We start from the raw sequence: 16,905 nt of genomic DNA, 5'->3' as shown, positions 1-16,905 counted from the left end.
GTGTTTAATCTCTTTGCTGTATTATTCCAAGGATTTTCCATCTCCCCCCCCCCCCAAAAAAAACCCCTGTCAGTTAAATAAGTTACCCTGAGAATCCTGCTTCTTGGCTCTCAGATAATGTGTCATCATGAGTCCTTGGAAGGGAGGGGGTGGGGCTTCTGAATTCTGCCCCGCCTTTTTTGTTACACTTTTAGAAATAACTGCTTTTAGAATCCCTCATTGTATTCGAAAAAAACTTCCCAGGCTTCCAGTATAGTCTCCACTGGAGTCCCCATCAAATTATCGTAGAAGTCTAGGATTCCACAAAGCTCAGTTCAAAAAAGCTGTGCTGATGTCTGTGCGAAACCTGTTTCTTTAAAAAGTAACCTGGCAAGTAGGGGGCAATTTTATGGTGGCCAAAGCCCATTCTTGGCATCTGAGGAAAGGTAAGATCTTCAGAAGATTGGGCCGTGCTGTGAAAATGGGTGGGGCCACGATATGTACATGGAAAGGATTGGCCTTTTCTGTGTTTTTTGTTTACTTAACTATTTAGCTTCTTTTAGAAATTTATTTGATTCCTACCAATCTAGCAGTTCGGAAGCATGCAAATAGATAAATAGGTATCGCTTCGGTGGGAAGATAATTGATCCGTGCACCTCTGCATATAGTCCTGCTGGCCACATGACCACAGAAGTGTCTTTGGACAACACTGGCTTCCTCAGCTAAGAAATGGAGATGAGCCCTAGAATCAGACATGACTGGGCAGGGGGAAACCTTTACCTTTTAAGGAATTTATGAGTCTTTGGTGGGTCTCCTTCATTAAACTATGCTGCTAACATTTGATACAATAGTCAGAGAAGAATTCAGGGATCACAAACAATGATTCGGGTTAGGTTTGGGTGAACGGGTACCTCCGTTGAGCAGCTGGGAGTGAACCAGTTCGCTCCGACAATCAAGTGGGCCTGCCTGCCCGCCCCTGCACTTTACTTACCTATATCCTCTCAGTTGTGTTTACTTACCTATATCCCCGCCTCAGCTGTGTTACCCCCCAGAAGCAACGTGGAAGGTAAGTTTTGTTAAAACTGCATACATGCACAGGCATGCACGGAGCACGTGATCACCAAACCAGTTGTTAAACTGGCCAGATCCCACCACTGGGCTAGATATGGTGTGTGTCTCCCCCATGTAGCACAAAGGTCTCCCCCATCCCACTTAAAGTAGCAGAAGAAGCAAAACTTGGGATAGTTATCTTATGTTTTGATCTGCAGTTCGAACCTGTTCTAAAGATCTCTTATTTCTGATCTCTCAGATTCTCCTCTTCAGTCATTGTCGGCCATTTCTAAACTGAAAAAGAAGAGGAGGACCAAAGACCCAGGAGGAGAAGCCCTTTCTCTTTTTTCTAACTCCTTTCCACCTGAGAGGTAAGGTGTGGAGACATGCAAAGTATTTGGCTTTACAAAACTATCCCCGAGAGGTGAATATAAAAGCTGTGAAGTTCAAATAATAATAGCAATCACATTTAGATGTATACATCCTTTCACAGTGCTTTACAGCCTTCTCTAGGCGGTTTTACAGAATCAGCATATTGCTCCCAACAGTCTGGGTCCTCATTTTACCCACCTTGGAAGGATGGGAGGCAACCTTCAACCTAGTGAGATTCAAACTGCCAAATTGCAGGCAGTCAGCAGAAGTAGCCTGTAGTACTGCACTCTAGCCACTGCACCACCATGGCTCAATAAGATGTTGGTTAGTGAAGCATATGCATCAGGGGTGGTATTCACTTACCTTTCCTACCGGTTCGCAAATGTGAGTGTGTGCTCTTTTGGTGAAAAAAGGGCCTAAATGGAATGCCATAGAGCCGGGGCGGGTGGGCAGAGCCACTCATGATTTCCACTACCAGTTTTGGCGAACCAGTAAAATACCACCTCTGATACGCATCAGATCAGCCTCCTGACAATCAGCTGTTTCAGGCTGCAGGGATTGCCATAGCCTATTGCTGCCTTTGTGCGCCCCATTTTCAGCTTCCGCATCCCATTTTTGGCCTCTTTGCGTGTCATTTTTGGCCTCCGTGCACCCCATTTTGTGCCCATTCTGATCCCCACTATCTGGTATGGGTGGAAAATGGGGCATGTGGAGGCCAAAAATGGGACAACGGAGGCGGCAATAGGCTGTGGCAATCCCTGCATCCTGAAACAGCTGATTGTCGGGCGGCCGATCCAATCGACAATCAGCTGCTTGTGCTAATCAGGCTGTGCTGAAACTGAAACTTGCTGTTTGCTGCAAGAAAGCAAATTGCTGAGAGACAGGCAGATTCTTTTTTTTCTTGTTTTCCTCCCCAAAAGGTAGGTGCGTCTTATGCTTTGGAGCATCTTATACTCTGAAAAATATGGGAATTTTAGGCCCGGATGAACTCTCTGCTGGATCTGTCCTTTTTCTGACAGCCTTATCAGATTTTGTTGTGATGGCTCCTATAGAATTAGGCATGAGCTTTTCAGTAGTGGCAGCCATATTCTGGAATTCTCCCTCTCTTTGTTTAGGCATTAAATGAAAGATACATACCAGTATTATATCTCTTCCGTTCCTGTTGAGTGACATACCAATTTAAAGGCCATGTTAAATAAAAATCACGGTATCCAGTAACCATTTGTTTCTACATGTTCTATGGTGCTTAATTAAGCCAAAGCATTCAGCAATTAAACTGGCGTATCCAATTAGCTACATTCCTGCTGCATTTTCTTTTTTTCTTTTTAAATGATACTTTTCAAGCAGGGAGGCAGAAGATAAAGAGAAAGAAGAGGAATTTGGGGAGTTCCAGCTTTTAACAGATGATCATCCTTTTGACAGTGAGGAAGAAGTAAGTACCGTGCACAATTGGAGCGAGGTTCAAATGGAGCATAAAGCACACATGCCAGTCCAATCCTGAAACATGGTTTCCAGTCCTAATTCAGCAGCAATGACAACAATATTTTTTGTTCAGCTGGTCAGTTTAAATGCTCCTATTTGTTCTAACCCAGGCTTCCTTCAAAAGCAAGAAGCAAAGTCTTGGTCCTGGCAAAACCCCTTTTATTTACATGACTGTGAATTCCTTTCATCCACAGTCAGCAAGGCTTAGCAAACTGTCTTTCAGAGGAATGTTTATCAACACAAACCTTATCTCACTCAGAGAGCTGCCCGATAACTAGTTTCCAAACACAGGGCAACATTTGGCACAGTCTCTTAAAGTCACAAACAGACCTTTCCACTCTTGAAACAACTGAAGGAATGAATTGTTTCCTGCAAAAGCCCACTCCCTGTTCACTCCTCTTTTGTTTCCTATGGGAGGGGCCAATCACCTCCAAGGTGTGGCTTTACTCCCAAGTTGACCCTGCTTTCTTAGTTCTTCTTGCCTTTTGGCAGCTCTGGGCCTGCGCACACTGGGAACAGGCTCCAGCTGTTCCTCTGCCTCACTGCTGTCTAACTCTGCCTCTGAGGTAGAGCCCTTGTCTGAGCTTTCCTCAGTCCCCAGAATTGGCCCATGTTCCTCCCCAACCTCCTGGCGGGCCACAACATTATTTTCATTCATTTTCAGGCAAAGTAGAAGATAATTCTGCACTAACCACTTAATTGTCCAATAAAATATAAGATAATTCATATTAAGTAAATGCTCATTATTCTCTCTTATTTTGCACAGAGGTAGTTCTTGACTTACAATCATTCATTTAGTGACAGTTCGAAGTTACAATGGCACTGAAAAGAGTGACTTGTGACTGGTGTTCACACTTACAACCGTTATAGCATCTCCATGGTCACATGATGAAAATTTTTGACACTTGGCTACTGTGGCATGTTTATGACTTGCATTATCCAAGGGAATCACATGATCCCCATTTGTAACCTTCCCAGCCAGCTTCCGACAAGCAGAGTCAATGGGGGAAGCCGGATTCGCTTAAGGATGTCATGATTTGCTTTGCAACTGCAATCATTCCCTTAACAGCTGTAGAAAAACGTCGGGACAAAACTCACTTAACAACTGCTTTGCTAAGAAACAGAAATATTAAGCTCAATGGTAGATGTAAATCGAGGACTTGCTATGCTTTGTCATTCCTTCCGGTTGGAAAAGAGCAAATTGAAAGCTTTCCCACTCACTGCCATGTTCTGCTACCTGTTTGGTATCTTTGGGATTTCAACAGGTAACTCCCATGTTTTGGAGCAGCACTAAATCCTAGGCCTGTGATGGCGAACCTATGGCACGCGAGCCGTAGCCCCAGTTTAGCTCTGCAATGCATGCACAGGCACCTCCCGCCAGCCATTTGGTCTTCGGGTCTCTGCTGTGCATGTGGAGAGGGCGGGGTGCATGCACGGGGGATGTGCACAGGATGCACCCACATTGCATTTTGGGGCATGCACGCTTTGAGCGTTCGGTGCCGAAACGGTTAGCCATCACTTTCCTAGGCGCTTGCTCTCTTTTTTTCCTCCTAACAAAATCTTTGATGAAATTACTCTGGGTTGCTAATCTCATTCTTTTTTCTTTTGCTCCCAGTTTAATACAATCATAATCTTCCATTAAGAGAAGAATGGTTGTATTAACTCTGCTAAAGGAGGAAAAAGAAAAGAAAAGAACAAATAAAGATATTGGAGGTTATTAAAGGATATGTTACCATGCTTCAAGAATTCATGAATGTGATATTTTTTCTGATTCATAGGATGAAAAGTGCAAAGAGGAGGAGGAGGAGGAAGAGGAAGAGGAGAGTGATCAGGAGGAAGAAGGAGGTGATGGGGTAGAATATGATGATGAAGAAGAAGAACTGAAGCGAAGGGAAGGAAGGAAGAATAAATTGTAAGTAACGCTTTCTAACTTATTGGCAAATTTGATTTCATCTTAAATCCTTTAAAGCAGAATGAAACCACAAAAAACAAAATGGGAAAAAAATAGGCTAAGGAACTAAAATTGTATTTAAATAGTAGCCAATAACCCGGCGTTGCCTGGGTATTTATTTATAGGGGAAAAATGTCCGGACCAAATGTAATTTCTAATTTTGGATTTTCCCCGTTACCTACCAGAGAGATTACCCCCCCTTGTGGAGTACTGTAAAACCGTTACCATGGCAACTGTACTGTGCTGCACAGTAGAAGCCATTGTACAACAGTACAGTAGAAGCCATTTTAAGGCACAACAGGCTGTATCTTAACAGAACACACATCCTGAGAGGTTTTAGGGGTGACTCACCTCCACAGTGTTTTTCTCTAGAGGGTAAGTCGTGTGTACCAAATTTTGTTGAAATTGCTCGAGAGTTATTCCAGAGTTATGCTGGAACGAACACACACACACACAGGTTTTTATATAGATAAGTTAAAAGTTAAGGAAACTTTCAAGACAGCTTGTCTGAGAAGCTTATTAAAATTTATGTGGGATGAATGAACTGATATTATAAATAAAGCTGTATCGTGGCAACCCAACTCTATCCTAGCGTGGACTTTGCTTCCAACCTTCCATTTGTCTTCCAATATTTCACCGAATTAGAAAGGGGTTCTCCACGTAGGAATCTCAGCACAACTCTTGTGTCGCTTGTCAATTTTTTCTAATAGCTGAGCTGAAAGAAAATATTCTCTCTTGGAGATCCTGGCCAGCTTTTTGTGAACAATATTGCTTTAAATTCCTTTTGAACTCAACTTGCCTTCTTCCCCACACCCCACCCTCTTTCAGCAATTTAAAAGATTTCATGGAAGATGAGGCTGAGCTGTCGGGCAGTGAAGGGGGAAGTGAAGATGAATATGATGGTGAGGAACTCAACGAGTACGAAGAAGACGTTCTGGATGAGATTCTTCCAGAAGATGGAGAACTTCATGATCAAGTCAATAAAATCCATATGTGAGTATTTGGCTGTATATCAGTGCGCTTGTCTATTATGGTTGCACTTCAGTTTTTGCATAGATCTTCCGAATGGAAACTAGTCATGTTCCCTTTCCTGGTCTGCTCCCTCTCCAGGAAGATGATACGCGATGATGATAAACGGCAGTTGCGCTTGTATCAGGAGAGGTACCTTCTCGATGGAGACCTTCACAGTGATGGTCCTGGAAGGATGAGGAGGTTCCGATGGAAGAACATAGGTAGGATGAGTTAGTACGCTGGTCTGTATCAAGTTTTGTATTCACAGGTTCTGTGAAGCCGTTATCATGGCAACTCCACAGCGCTGTAGAGTAGAAGCCATTTTAAGCCAGTATGGTAGAAGCCATTTTAAGGCACAACAGGCTGTAACAGAACTCTCACACACAAAAGGATATTAGGGGTGTCTTACCCCCACGGTATTTGTTTCCAGAGGGCAAGTAATCTGTATACCAAGTTTGGTTGAAATTGCTCAAGACGTTCCAGAGTTATTCTGGAACACACAGTCAGAAACACAAACAGAGCCATTTATATATAGATATGTAGATATCCATTATCACTTTGCCCTGGTCACAGATCTCATGCCTTCTCCTCTGAGTCCAGATGCTTTTTCTTCTAAAACAAACCCTGAGACTTGGGCCGGGGGGCGAGGAGCTTATTTTCCTTTTGTGTGTTGCGTTCTCAGATGACACTCCCGAGGGAGAGGATCTTCCCAAGGATGCCGACAGTGGGGATGACAATGAAAACCACCTTGAAGAGACCGAGGCCAAGTGGAGGAAGGAGCGCTTTGAACGAGAACAGTGGTTTCGAGAACAGGTAACCAGCATGGTACCAAGTCACGGAAAGGTAGTCCTCGACTTACAACGGTTCATTTAGTGACTGAAGTTAACAACGGCGCTCCAAAAAGCAACCGATAATTGTTTTTCACACTCAAGGCCCTTGCAGCATCCCTGTGGTCACATGATCAGAATTTGGATGCTTGGCAACTGGCATGTCTCTTACAGTTTATTTAATTAGGGGATTTATATTGCCAACTAGTTGCCCATGCTCAAAGGCAGTTTACAGAATATAAAACCTCATATAAGAACAATAAAAACAAAACAAATAAAAGAAGAGTCATATAATAAATTAATGAAATCACCCCCTGCGACAGCCCCTCACAATGAGCCATTTAATGTCCCAGGGTCACGTTATCACTTTTGGCAACCTGCTGACAAACTAGGTAATATCAGTGCTGGTTATCCTAAAATTTCTAGCACTGATGATGTGACCAATAAAGGAGAATATTTGTAGCTCAGGGTTGAAATGAAGAGTCCTTGGTGCTCTCTGAGCTTGCTTGTTTTCTTGCAGACATTTCACTACCTTACTAGGTTACATCATCAAAAAACAAAAACAGGAGTCATCTACAACATACAAGTCAGATTCGCTTAACAATCTTGTTACTAAGGTCATAAAATGTCCAATAAACCATAAAATGAGGCAAATCTCAACAAACAATTATCTCGCTTAGCAAGATAATTGTGGTCATAAGTTGAGGACTACCTGTATTTCCCAGAGAAGGCCAGGAGAACATGCAACCTAGGCTAGAAGCCCCCAAAAGGCCTAATGTTACATGGCTGTCAGCTTAATTTCAAAAACTCTTTATTAGCAAGTAATTCAGATGTGGAGGAGAAAAAACCCGTTTCTTCCCCAGCAGTCTATCATGTGAGAGGAGCAGAGGAAAGAGAGTATCAAAGAGTGGGATGTCCACAAGAGACAAATAAATGATGGAACTAATTTTTTTTAAATATACCCCCTGATCAAGGCTGAAGTCTTGTACCATCCCAATCAAATGGTTGTCCAGTCTGTTCTTAAAAACCTCCAGTGATGGAGCACCCACAACCCCAGGAGGCAAGCTATTCCATTGATTAACTGCTCTCACTGTCAAAAAAATTCTCCTTACTTGTAAGTTGGACAGGGTGGGTAGGCTGAGAGAAATCATGGACACAAACAACCAAGAAATGGAATTTGTTCGTAGCTAATCTTCTAATCTTGTGCGCCTTTGGCGTTTAGCCATGTCGGCCACATGACCACGGAGAGGTCGTCGGACAGCGTTGCCTCTTCGGCTTTGAAAGTGAGATGAGCACCACCAGCCCCTAGAGTCGGGAATGACTAGCACATATGGGCGAGGGGAACCTTTAGACAGTGATTTTGTTCAATTTTGTTCAAGAGAGAATTTTTTTCTGCCTCTTCTTTCCTTCTTGCTACTTTGTCTAATGCAAGTTCTTCTGCTTATTCACAGTCTACGAAAGGAGGAAAGGAAAAGGAGGAGGAGGAGGACGTGGATGTGGATGAGGATAGCCAATTCATGAGACTGGCCAAAAGGTTCACCCACAAGTCATTGCAAAAGAAAGGTATTCTTCTTTTTCCCCTTTATGAATGCTAGAGTTACACCTTAAGAAGGAAGGACTCTAAACTTATTTTTTCCCCCAAATTGGCTGACTTTTTAAAAAATAAATCAAGGCAGGGCAATTAATGTATTTAATCCAGCTCTTTATGCTCCATGGATCTTCCTTACCACTGAATTTCAATTGTGCAGTAGCAAAAAAATAACTGCTATGTTCTAATTAACATTTTGCTAATTGACTTGAGTTTTTAACCTGCCACAATCGAGAGACTCCTAGCAGGTTATAATATCAACCACAAAACAAAATATGATAATTGAAACATGGGGAAAATGATAATAACAATATAACTAATAAAAAAATTGAAGGAGAGACCAGTAACTCAAATGTGCCCTTGAAATTTAACAAGGTAAGAACTGACTAGATTCTTGGAGCTAGGAAGTTCAACTGAATCAGCACTATCATGGAAAAATATTTTGAGATTGCCCTCTAATTTCCCAGAAATGGGTGATTATTAATAGATAAAATAAATTAGACAGATAGGAACTCTAAATTTGAGTGAAAGAGATGATTTTGGAGATCCAGGAAACAAATCAAAATGAAAGCAACTTTAATAAGCTTTATTGTTGTTAGTTGTGAAGTCATGTCTGACCCATCGCAACCTCATGGACAACGTTCCTCCAGGCCTTCCTGTCATCTACCATCCTCTGGAGTCCATTTAAGCTCAGGTCTACTGCTTCAGTGACTTTATCCAGCTACCTCATTCTCTGTTGTCCCCTTGTTCTTTTACCCTCAATCTTTCCCAGCATTATGTTCTTCTCCAGTGAGTCCTTCCTTCTCATCAGGTGACCAAAGTATCTTCAGGATCTGACCTTCTAAAGGGCAGTCAGGGTTGATCTCCTCTAGGACTGACTGGTTGGATCGCCTTGCAGTTCAAGAGACTCGCAGGAGTCTTTTCTAGCACCATAGTTTAAAGGCCTCCATTCTTTGGTGATCAGCCTTCCTTATGGTCCAACTTTTACAGCCATACATTGCAACTGGGATACATATGTGGCATAAATTCACAGCCATACATTGCAGCTTACCATAGTTTTAAGAAAAATCAACAACCCTGAACTTTCCCCCTCTCTCTTGGCCATCTATATAAAATTAGTAAGGCTGAGTCACACATATTGGGTGGGGGAGGGGAGACACAGACAAGAAATGTTGGTTTTCTTTTAGAATTTAAAACAACTTTATTTTGTGTGTGCCAGCCAAAATCAATGATTCATCCATGCTAATTTTGTACCATTGCCCTTTTCTTTGTATCCCTAACTTCCCTCCCCTAAAGTTAAGAACAGCCTTCACAGGTCATTAAATCATTTTAAATAATCCTAGGTTAAAAAGAGAGGGACGTGGTGGCTCAGTGGCTAAGACGCTGAGCTTGTCGATCAGAAAGGTCGGCAGTTTGAATCCCTAGCGCCTTGTAACAGAGTGAGCTCCCATTATTTGTCCCAGCTTCTGCCAACCTAGCAGTTCGGAAGCATGTTAAAAATGCAAGTAGAAAAATAGGGACCGCCTTTGGTGGGAAGGTAACAGCGTTCCATGCGCCTCTCCACCAGCAATCGGCACCCAGATCAGCATAGAATAGAATAGGAGAAGAATGGAATGGAATAAGAATAGGAATATTTCATTGGCCAAGTGTGATTGGACACACAAGAAATTTGTCTTTGGTGCAAATGCTCTCATTGTACATAAAAGAAAAGATACATTCATCAAGAATCATAAGATACAAGGTTAATGATAGTCATAGGGTACAAATAAGCAATCAAATCATACTAGGGAACAATCAGTATAAATTGTAAAGCTACCAGCAACAAAGTTACAGTCATGCAGTCATACGTGGGAGGAAATGGGTGATAGGAATGATTAATTCCAAGATTAACATCAGACCAACAATCAAGTGAGCAATACCCCAATCAAGAAACTGCCAAAGTACCATCAGTAAACATGAGTCTCTAAGACTGCTCCCACCCTCATATAGATAGGCAAGTCACCAGAATATAAACTGACAGGAAACAGCACTCCTTACTGGCACTGATGATGTTACCCAGTTAGCTAATGACACAAGAGCACCAAAGGTAGCAGCATCACTGAAAACACACACGCACCCTAAGTTTCCACCTGCTTCTCTAAAAGTGGCCTCTGTAAGCCCCAGGTTTCGGCTATAATGGAACCTGCCCATCACAGTCATAAATCATGGCAGTCATAAATCAAGTCACCCATGTGACCGGCCCAATTTTACAACTATTTTTGTGGTAGTTGTTTAGCAAATGCAACTCTCAGGGTTCCAAATAGCATCCTCAAGTAAATCAGAGTCCAAGGCAAAGGATTCCTCAAAGTCCCAATTTATTAAGAGAGCCGTGTGGGCACATCTGGGAAAACCTGAACCCGAAAGCTTCCCGGTTTTCCACACCTAGCTGAAAGTTCAAGATCTTGCTCCCACACCCACAAGTCCATCCCATGGTCCAATCTTCCATTGCCATGCTGGCAGTTTCCACCCATCCAATTCTGGTCAGATGCAGCGGTGCAGAGACAAAGGATGACCTTGGCTTTCTAGAAAGAATTTTGTTATGGCTACATAGCAATCTAACTCCGTACAATCCACCCTCCCATTTTCCCACAATACAAAATGCATAGTAGAATAATAGAAAGTATAGCAGGTCAAAGATCCAAAAGAAAAGATGTCTGCAGGCCTGACATGCGGTGGTGGTTTTTTTTTTTTTTTTTTTAAAAGCAGTGGTTCGCTGTGTCCCAGTTTTGGTGAACACTGTAAGTAAATGTTGGTTTTTGACAAAACTGTTGGAAACGTGGTGATGCGACTGAGGGATACTATCCTCAAAGCAACTCTGAAATGGACTCAAGGATGGTTTCTAAACCAAGCTTGTTCTTGGATTGAGTTGGCCTGACCTGTGAGTGCCCACACGGGAAACAGTTTGTCCGTACGTAAACTCTCTCCTTCTACACTGTGTGAATGGCCGAAGAAGCAGTCAGTGCAACTTTTCCTGCTGTTTGGTTTGCCTTCTGAAAAGCTTTCCTTTCTCTCCCCCTGTTTTTTTCTAGCACCCTCTGCAGTAGCTGTTCAGGAAATTAAATCACTACCCAGAAATCCATTTGAAAGTTTCCAGCCCGGCAGCAAACCACAGGTTAGTATCATCTGAAGATGGACGATTCCTTGTTTAAAGTTATACCGCCGGTAGAAAACATTCTTTATAATAGAGGTGAGCTTCCTGTCTCTGGTAATAAATACCAGATTGCCCCCAGAGGTTGGGCTGTCACAGATGGCCTCGATTGTGCGGGAAAGCTTGTATATGTAATGCCTGAGCCTTGTGCTTCCCTGTGAAAAGTATCCCAGGTTCAACCCTGTTTTTTCCAGTTGCAGAATCTCTCACTGCCAGCAACTCCTTGGAGAAATGCCACTAGTAGGGACCCGGTGGCTCAGAAGCTAAGACACTGAGCTTGTCAATAAGATAGATCGGCAGTTCGAATCCCTAGCACCGCATAACAGAGGTCCCATTACTTGTCCCAGCTTCTGCCAACCTAGCAGTTTGAAAGCATGTAAAAAATGCAAGTAGAAAAATAGGGACCACTTTTGGTGGGAAGGGTAAAACTGCAGTCCATTGTAGCCTTTTGGGGGGGGGGTATTTATATGCATATGTATTTAAATCAGTGGTAGTCAACCTGGTCCCTACCGCCCACTAGTGGGCGTTCCAGCTTTCATGGTGGGTGGTGGGGGTTTGCTGTAACTCTGCTTTGTAAATTTTATAAAGTAAAGTTACTTCCCTACTTTATAAATCACCATTACTGTGGAACTGGTGGGCGGTCAGAAAATTTTACTACTAACAGAGATACAAAAGTGGGCGGTAGGTATAAAAGGTTGACTACCCCTGATTTAAATATATTGTGTGGGGCTCAGTGGCTAAGACGCGGAACTCGTCGATTAGAAAGGCCGGCAGTTCGGCGGTTCGAATCCCTAGCACCACGTAAACAGAGTGAGCTCCCGTTACTTGTCCCAGCTTCTGCCAACCTAGCAGTTCAAAAGCACATAAAAATGCAAGTAGAAAAATAAGAACCAACTTTGGTGGGAAGGGAACAGCATTCCATGTGCCTTCGGCATTTAGTCATGCCGACCACAAGACCACTGAGATGTCTTCGGACAGCGTTGGCTCTTCAACATTGAAACGGAGATGAGCACCACCCCCCTAGAGTTGGGAACGACTAGGACAATGTTTGAGGGGAATCTTTACCTTTAGGGTAGATCAGGGCTCCCAAAACCTGACAACTTTTAAGACTTGTGGACTTCAATTCCCAGAATTCTCCAGCTAGCAAGTTGCCAAGTTTCGAGACCCCTGTGGTAGACACAAACCAGGCTAAATGTATCCATGGACTTGCTCCCTCTTTCACTGCTGCAAAGCTGGTGTGTTCCTGATATGCTTCCACTCTGGCTTGCCTACATTAGGAGAGAGAGAAATTCATTGAAGCACTGCTCTTCCTTATTTGCCCTGCCTGTGAGATGGGAGGAGGAGGACTCTCCATGCTCCTGAAGGTCAAAATGATATGCGGTCATGTTACTTGAATACAATATCTTAGATAACTTTTTTGTCCCCCAACTGATAGCTGAAGAATGGATCTCTGCTGAACCAACCAAGAGCCGTCCTGCAGAAATTGGCAGCCATGTCCGATCTCAACCCGAATGCCCCCAGGAACTCAAGGAATTTTGTCTTCCAGACCCTGTCCCCAGTGAAGAGCGAGGGCGTGAAAGAGAAAGCCAAACCCCAGGTAGAGATCTGATTGATTTGAGGGGAACCTGTTACTTAACATGCGTTTTGTTCTTATTTATTCTATATCTGTCCATCCGCCCCTCTATGAAATCCATCTACCCATTTTCCTCACCTCCCTCCCTCTAGGCCAGGGGTCACCAGCCTTTTGGACCTCAGGGACCACTAAATTCATAATTTTAAATCCTGCGGACCACTAATATGAATTTTTTAGAAGATAAATAGTATTTAGTGCAATATAAAAATGCAAATAATTTTTCTGAGGACCACCAAAATTTTCTCACAGGCCACCAGTGGTCCAAGGACCCCCAGTTACTGACAATTTTAGCCTGTCTGGACTTCAACTTCCAGAATTCTCCAGCCAGTCACTGAAAAATTATTTCAGTGCTGTTAGGCTTGAATAGTGAGGGAGGGGTCCTTAGTGCTGTCTGAGCTTGGTTATTTTCTTGCAGAAGTTTCGTTACCTAAACTAGGTAACATCAGTAAGGACTGGGTAACATAATCAGCATTGTTAGAGACCCCACGCACTCACTTCACAGTCTGTTTCTGTTGCTCCCCTCCGGGAGGAGGTTTCAAAGTATTTCTAGCAGGACTACCAGATTCTGTAGCGGCTTTGTTCCCTAGGCCCGTGATGGCGAGCCTATGTCACGTGTGCCAGAGGTGGCACGCAGAGCCCTCTCTATGGGCACGCATGCCGTCACCAGCTGCTTTCTGGTTTCCGACACAGCCAGTTGGTCTTTGCGGGCGCCGGAGCGCTTGAAAATGGCTTGACAAACGCCCCCAAAACAGGCTGTTTTTGGCCTGAAAACGGCCAATGGACAAAAAACAGGTATGCGCACTGGCCAGCTGGTCTTCGGGTTTCTGGTGCATTCCAGTTTGGGCACTCAGTGTTGAAAAGGTTCGCCATCACTGCCCTAGGCCACCTGGCAAACTCGCAAGATTCGTTTCTCTCGCCATGTACATGTATCCATCCAACTAGACAGTGTTGTTTCTCTGTGTCATATAAGATATGTGGGTATGTGCCAGTGGTGGGTTTCAAAATTTTTTAGAACCTCTTCTGTAGGTGTGGCCTGCTTTGTGGGAATGGCTTGCCGGCCATGTGACCGAGCGGGAGTGGCTTGCCAGCCATGTGACTGGATGGGCGTGGCAAACTTGTAAAATGTGGTGAAACTCACTTAACAACGCTCTTGCTTAGCAACCAAAATGTTGGCTCAGAAACTCTGGCATTTGAAGCACGCAAGTCTTAAAGCTGTCAAGTTACAAAACCCTTGCACCCCTAACCCTTTAGAAAAAAACCCCAGGGGTGTTCAAACTTGACAGCTTTAAGACTTGTGGACTTTAACTCCCAGAATTCCTCCTCTTGCTCTTCATCTTGATGATGTGCAGACAGGCGGGGGGAGGGAGCTGGAACTGGTTCTAAACGGCACTGTAGATTTGTGGAACCTCTTCTATAGAAGAGGTTAGAACTAGCAGGAACCCACACCTAGTATATGCATAATTTTATATTTATTTTGTCATGTTTATGTAGTGTATATTAGAAGTGGTGACTCTTTGAGAGCTGTCTGCAATGAGATTTCGATTTCATGTATGCCGATCAGTGTACATTCAAAATGACAATAAAGTAGTCTTAAGTTACTACAGATGGGGGTTTGCTCTCAGTTTGTATTCTAGTTGCTTGCTCTGACGTGATGGTCTTAAAGGTTCTTTGGTTGGGCTGTTTATTGTTGGCTTGTTTGGCAGTTCCTTGATTGGGGCATTCGTTTACTCGATTGCTGGTCTGATGTTAATCTTGGAGTTAATCTATGCTCATCTGGATGCTGATCGCAGGCGAGGAGGTGTTTTGATCTTTTTGTTCCCTTTTTGGCGTGTTGATTGTCTCTTTTGCACTGTAAATAGATATTGTTTATATCTATGTGTCTGTTGATGGATAATTTGTCAGAGTGCCAGGCTTCTAGAAATTCCCTGGTGTTTTTAGACTTGGTTTGGTTTAGGCTTGGATGATGCTGTGGCCCGACAGTGGCCAGCAGAGCTGGCAGCAGATTCAGACAGTGAGGAGGTTGGGGAGGAACATGGGTCAGTCCTGGACTCTGGGGTAGGCTCTGATGGAGGATCTGTGTCGGAGGCAAAGAGGGGGCCAGGGCCGTATGCCAGTTATCAGATGCCTTCAGAATCAGACAGCAGTGAGGCAGAAGAACAGCTGGAGCCTGTTCCCAGTGTGCGCATGCACAGAGTGGCCAGACAAAGGGAACAGCTAAAGAACAGGGATTGACTTTGGGAGTAAGGCCACAGGTAGACAATGAGTGTCCCCTCCTAGAGGAAATAAAAGAGGATCAAAAGGGGAGTGGAGCTTGCAGGAGACAATTAGTTCACTTAATTGGTTCGTGACTCTCAAAGGCTCCTTGCCAAATTCTGCAGATATCGGCCTGGCAGCTCTCCAAGCCAGAGAAGGCCTGTGACCGTAAATCCTCCCTTGAAAGACTCTGCTGGATGTGAATGAGCAGAATTCTCAGTAAATTAATGAAAGGGGTTTGTTGGGTCAAGGAGTCTGCTTCATGCTCTTGGGAAGCCTCGGTCAGGACAGATGGTGTTATTCAGAACTGGAGAGAGCAGTTGGTCAACTGACTATAGAGGCAAATCAAAAGTTCAAAGATAAGTTAGATAAAGATGCTTCCTTTAACCGAGAATACCCTGGTCCTTTTCCGGTAGCCAGTGACTGAGACACATCCAGGCAGATTGAATGAATGAGATTCTGGTCATTTAGAAAATCTTTGGGACTAAACTTGCTTCCGGACATTTCCTAGGTCAAGAGAAGAACTCTGCCTCCTGCTGCCATGCCTTCTCCCAAACGGCTGCGACTTGACAGCACATCAGTTCAAGAAACCCGAAGTATATTCCAGTATTTGGAGAGGTAAAAAAAAAAAAGTATTTTGTCTCGTCCAGCCACATTTTGGATTTTGCAGAGCTGTAAAGACAACGCACAAATCTTTTACTGGATGGGCAACACCGAAATTGTAGAACACACGGCATTAAGATTCCTCCCCTGTCCTCGGGGATTTGTTGGGCAGCAGAAAAAAAATACTTTTTGCTGTCTGTCGTTACAGTACTGACTCAAGCACTAACTGAGCCTGCATTTTCCTAATTCATTCTTTCTCCTTTGGGACTTTACTCGACCTAAGTCATATTCTAAAACAGTGTTTTATTTTGGGGCCACTTTTGGAGCATTGGGATCCCGATGGTTGGGTTTAAAATCACCATGGGGGCTGTATGTATATATAAAACTTTGTATATATAACTTTTTTCCCCTTGGTATTTTGGAAAATTCTGATGTACTTTTAATCAAGGTTTTAATTTTTCTAAATTCATATTATAGAACAGGATATATCTGTAATGTATACTGTATAATAAATATGTACCTTTGTTGTTGTTGTTGTTCCCAGTGCTTTCGTCTCCTGCTGGCATTTTAATTTTTTATAAATAAACAAGGATCTTGAATTTGTGTCAAAACAGGGAGGGCAGCCTCTACTTTTTAAAAATGATACCTGTCTTTATGCACATTTTAAAGCATACAAAATGGGGAGAAAAGGAAGTCTGGATGAAATGCGCCTCGTTTACAACTGTGTTCCATTTGAAATCTGGAGGAGACACGGGATTATACATGGCAGGCTTCTGGCCACTTTTTCCAGGTGTTTCTCCCAAGACATTCCTTCAGCAGGTTCCTGACTGGTTCTTCACTGTGTTAATTCATCTAAGATCATTCCTTCTAATTCATTCTCTAAGATCAATCTTCTGGCAGCGATCCAAGGTTGCAAATTGTTCTGTAAACACTAAATGAATGAATCACATTTGTGTGCAGAGAGTGCGA

General features: G+C 43.3%; 1 protein-coding gene across 1 annotated transcript in view; it reads left to right on the top strand.

Annotated features, from left to right (window-relative positions):
* CLSPN (claspin) overlaps nt 1-16,465 on the top strand; it is a 41,570-nt gene extending 25,105 nt beyond the window's left edge. Inside the window, exons 16-25 of the mRNA XM_087727450.1 lie at nt 1,289-1,400; nt 2,749-2,833; nt 4,662-4,795; nt 5,663-5,827; nt 5,945-6,066; nt 6,528-6,658; nt 8,124-8,235; nt 11,329-11,411; nt 12,883-13,044; nt 15,845-16,465. Coding sequence (XP_087583576.1) covers nt 1,289-1,400; nt 2,749-2,833; nt 4,662-4,795; nt 5,663-5,827; nt 5,945-6,066; nt 6,528-6,658; nt 8,124-8,235; nt 11,329-11,411; nt 12,883-13,044; nt 15,845-15,955 — 1,217 coding nt within the window. The 3' untranslated portion in view covers nt 15,956-16,465. The remainder of the gene's footprint in view (nt 1-1,288; nt 1,401-2,748; nt 2,834-4,661; nt 4,796-5,662; nt 5,828-5,944; nt 6,067-6,527; nt 6,659-8,123; nt 8,236-11,328; nt 11,412-12,882; nt 13,045-15,844) is intronic.
* Nucleotides 16,466-16,905: the final 440 nt, after the last annotated feature.

Source organism: Thamnophis sirtalis, unplaced genomic scaffold (genome assembly GCF_051295495.1).
Source record: "Thamnophis sirtalis isolate CommonGarterSnake01/CBP01778 unplaced genomic scaffold, rThaSir2_p1.2 scaffold_13, whole genome shotgun sequence".
NCBI classification, from domain to species: Eukaryota; Metazoa; Chordata; class Lepidosauria; order Squamata; family Natricidae; genus Thamnophis; species Thamnophis sirtalis.
This window is presented reverse-complemented; position numbering and strand designations above follow the sequence as displayed.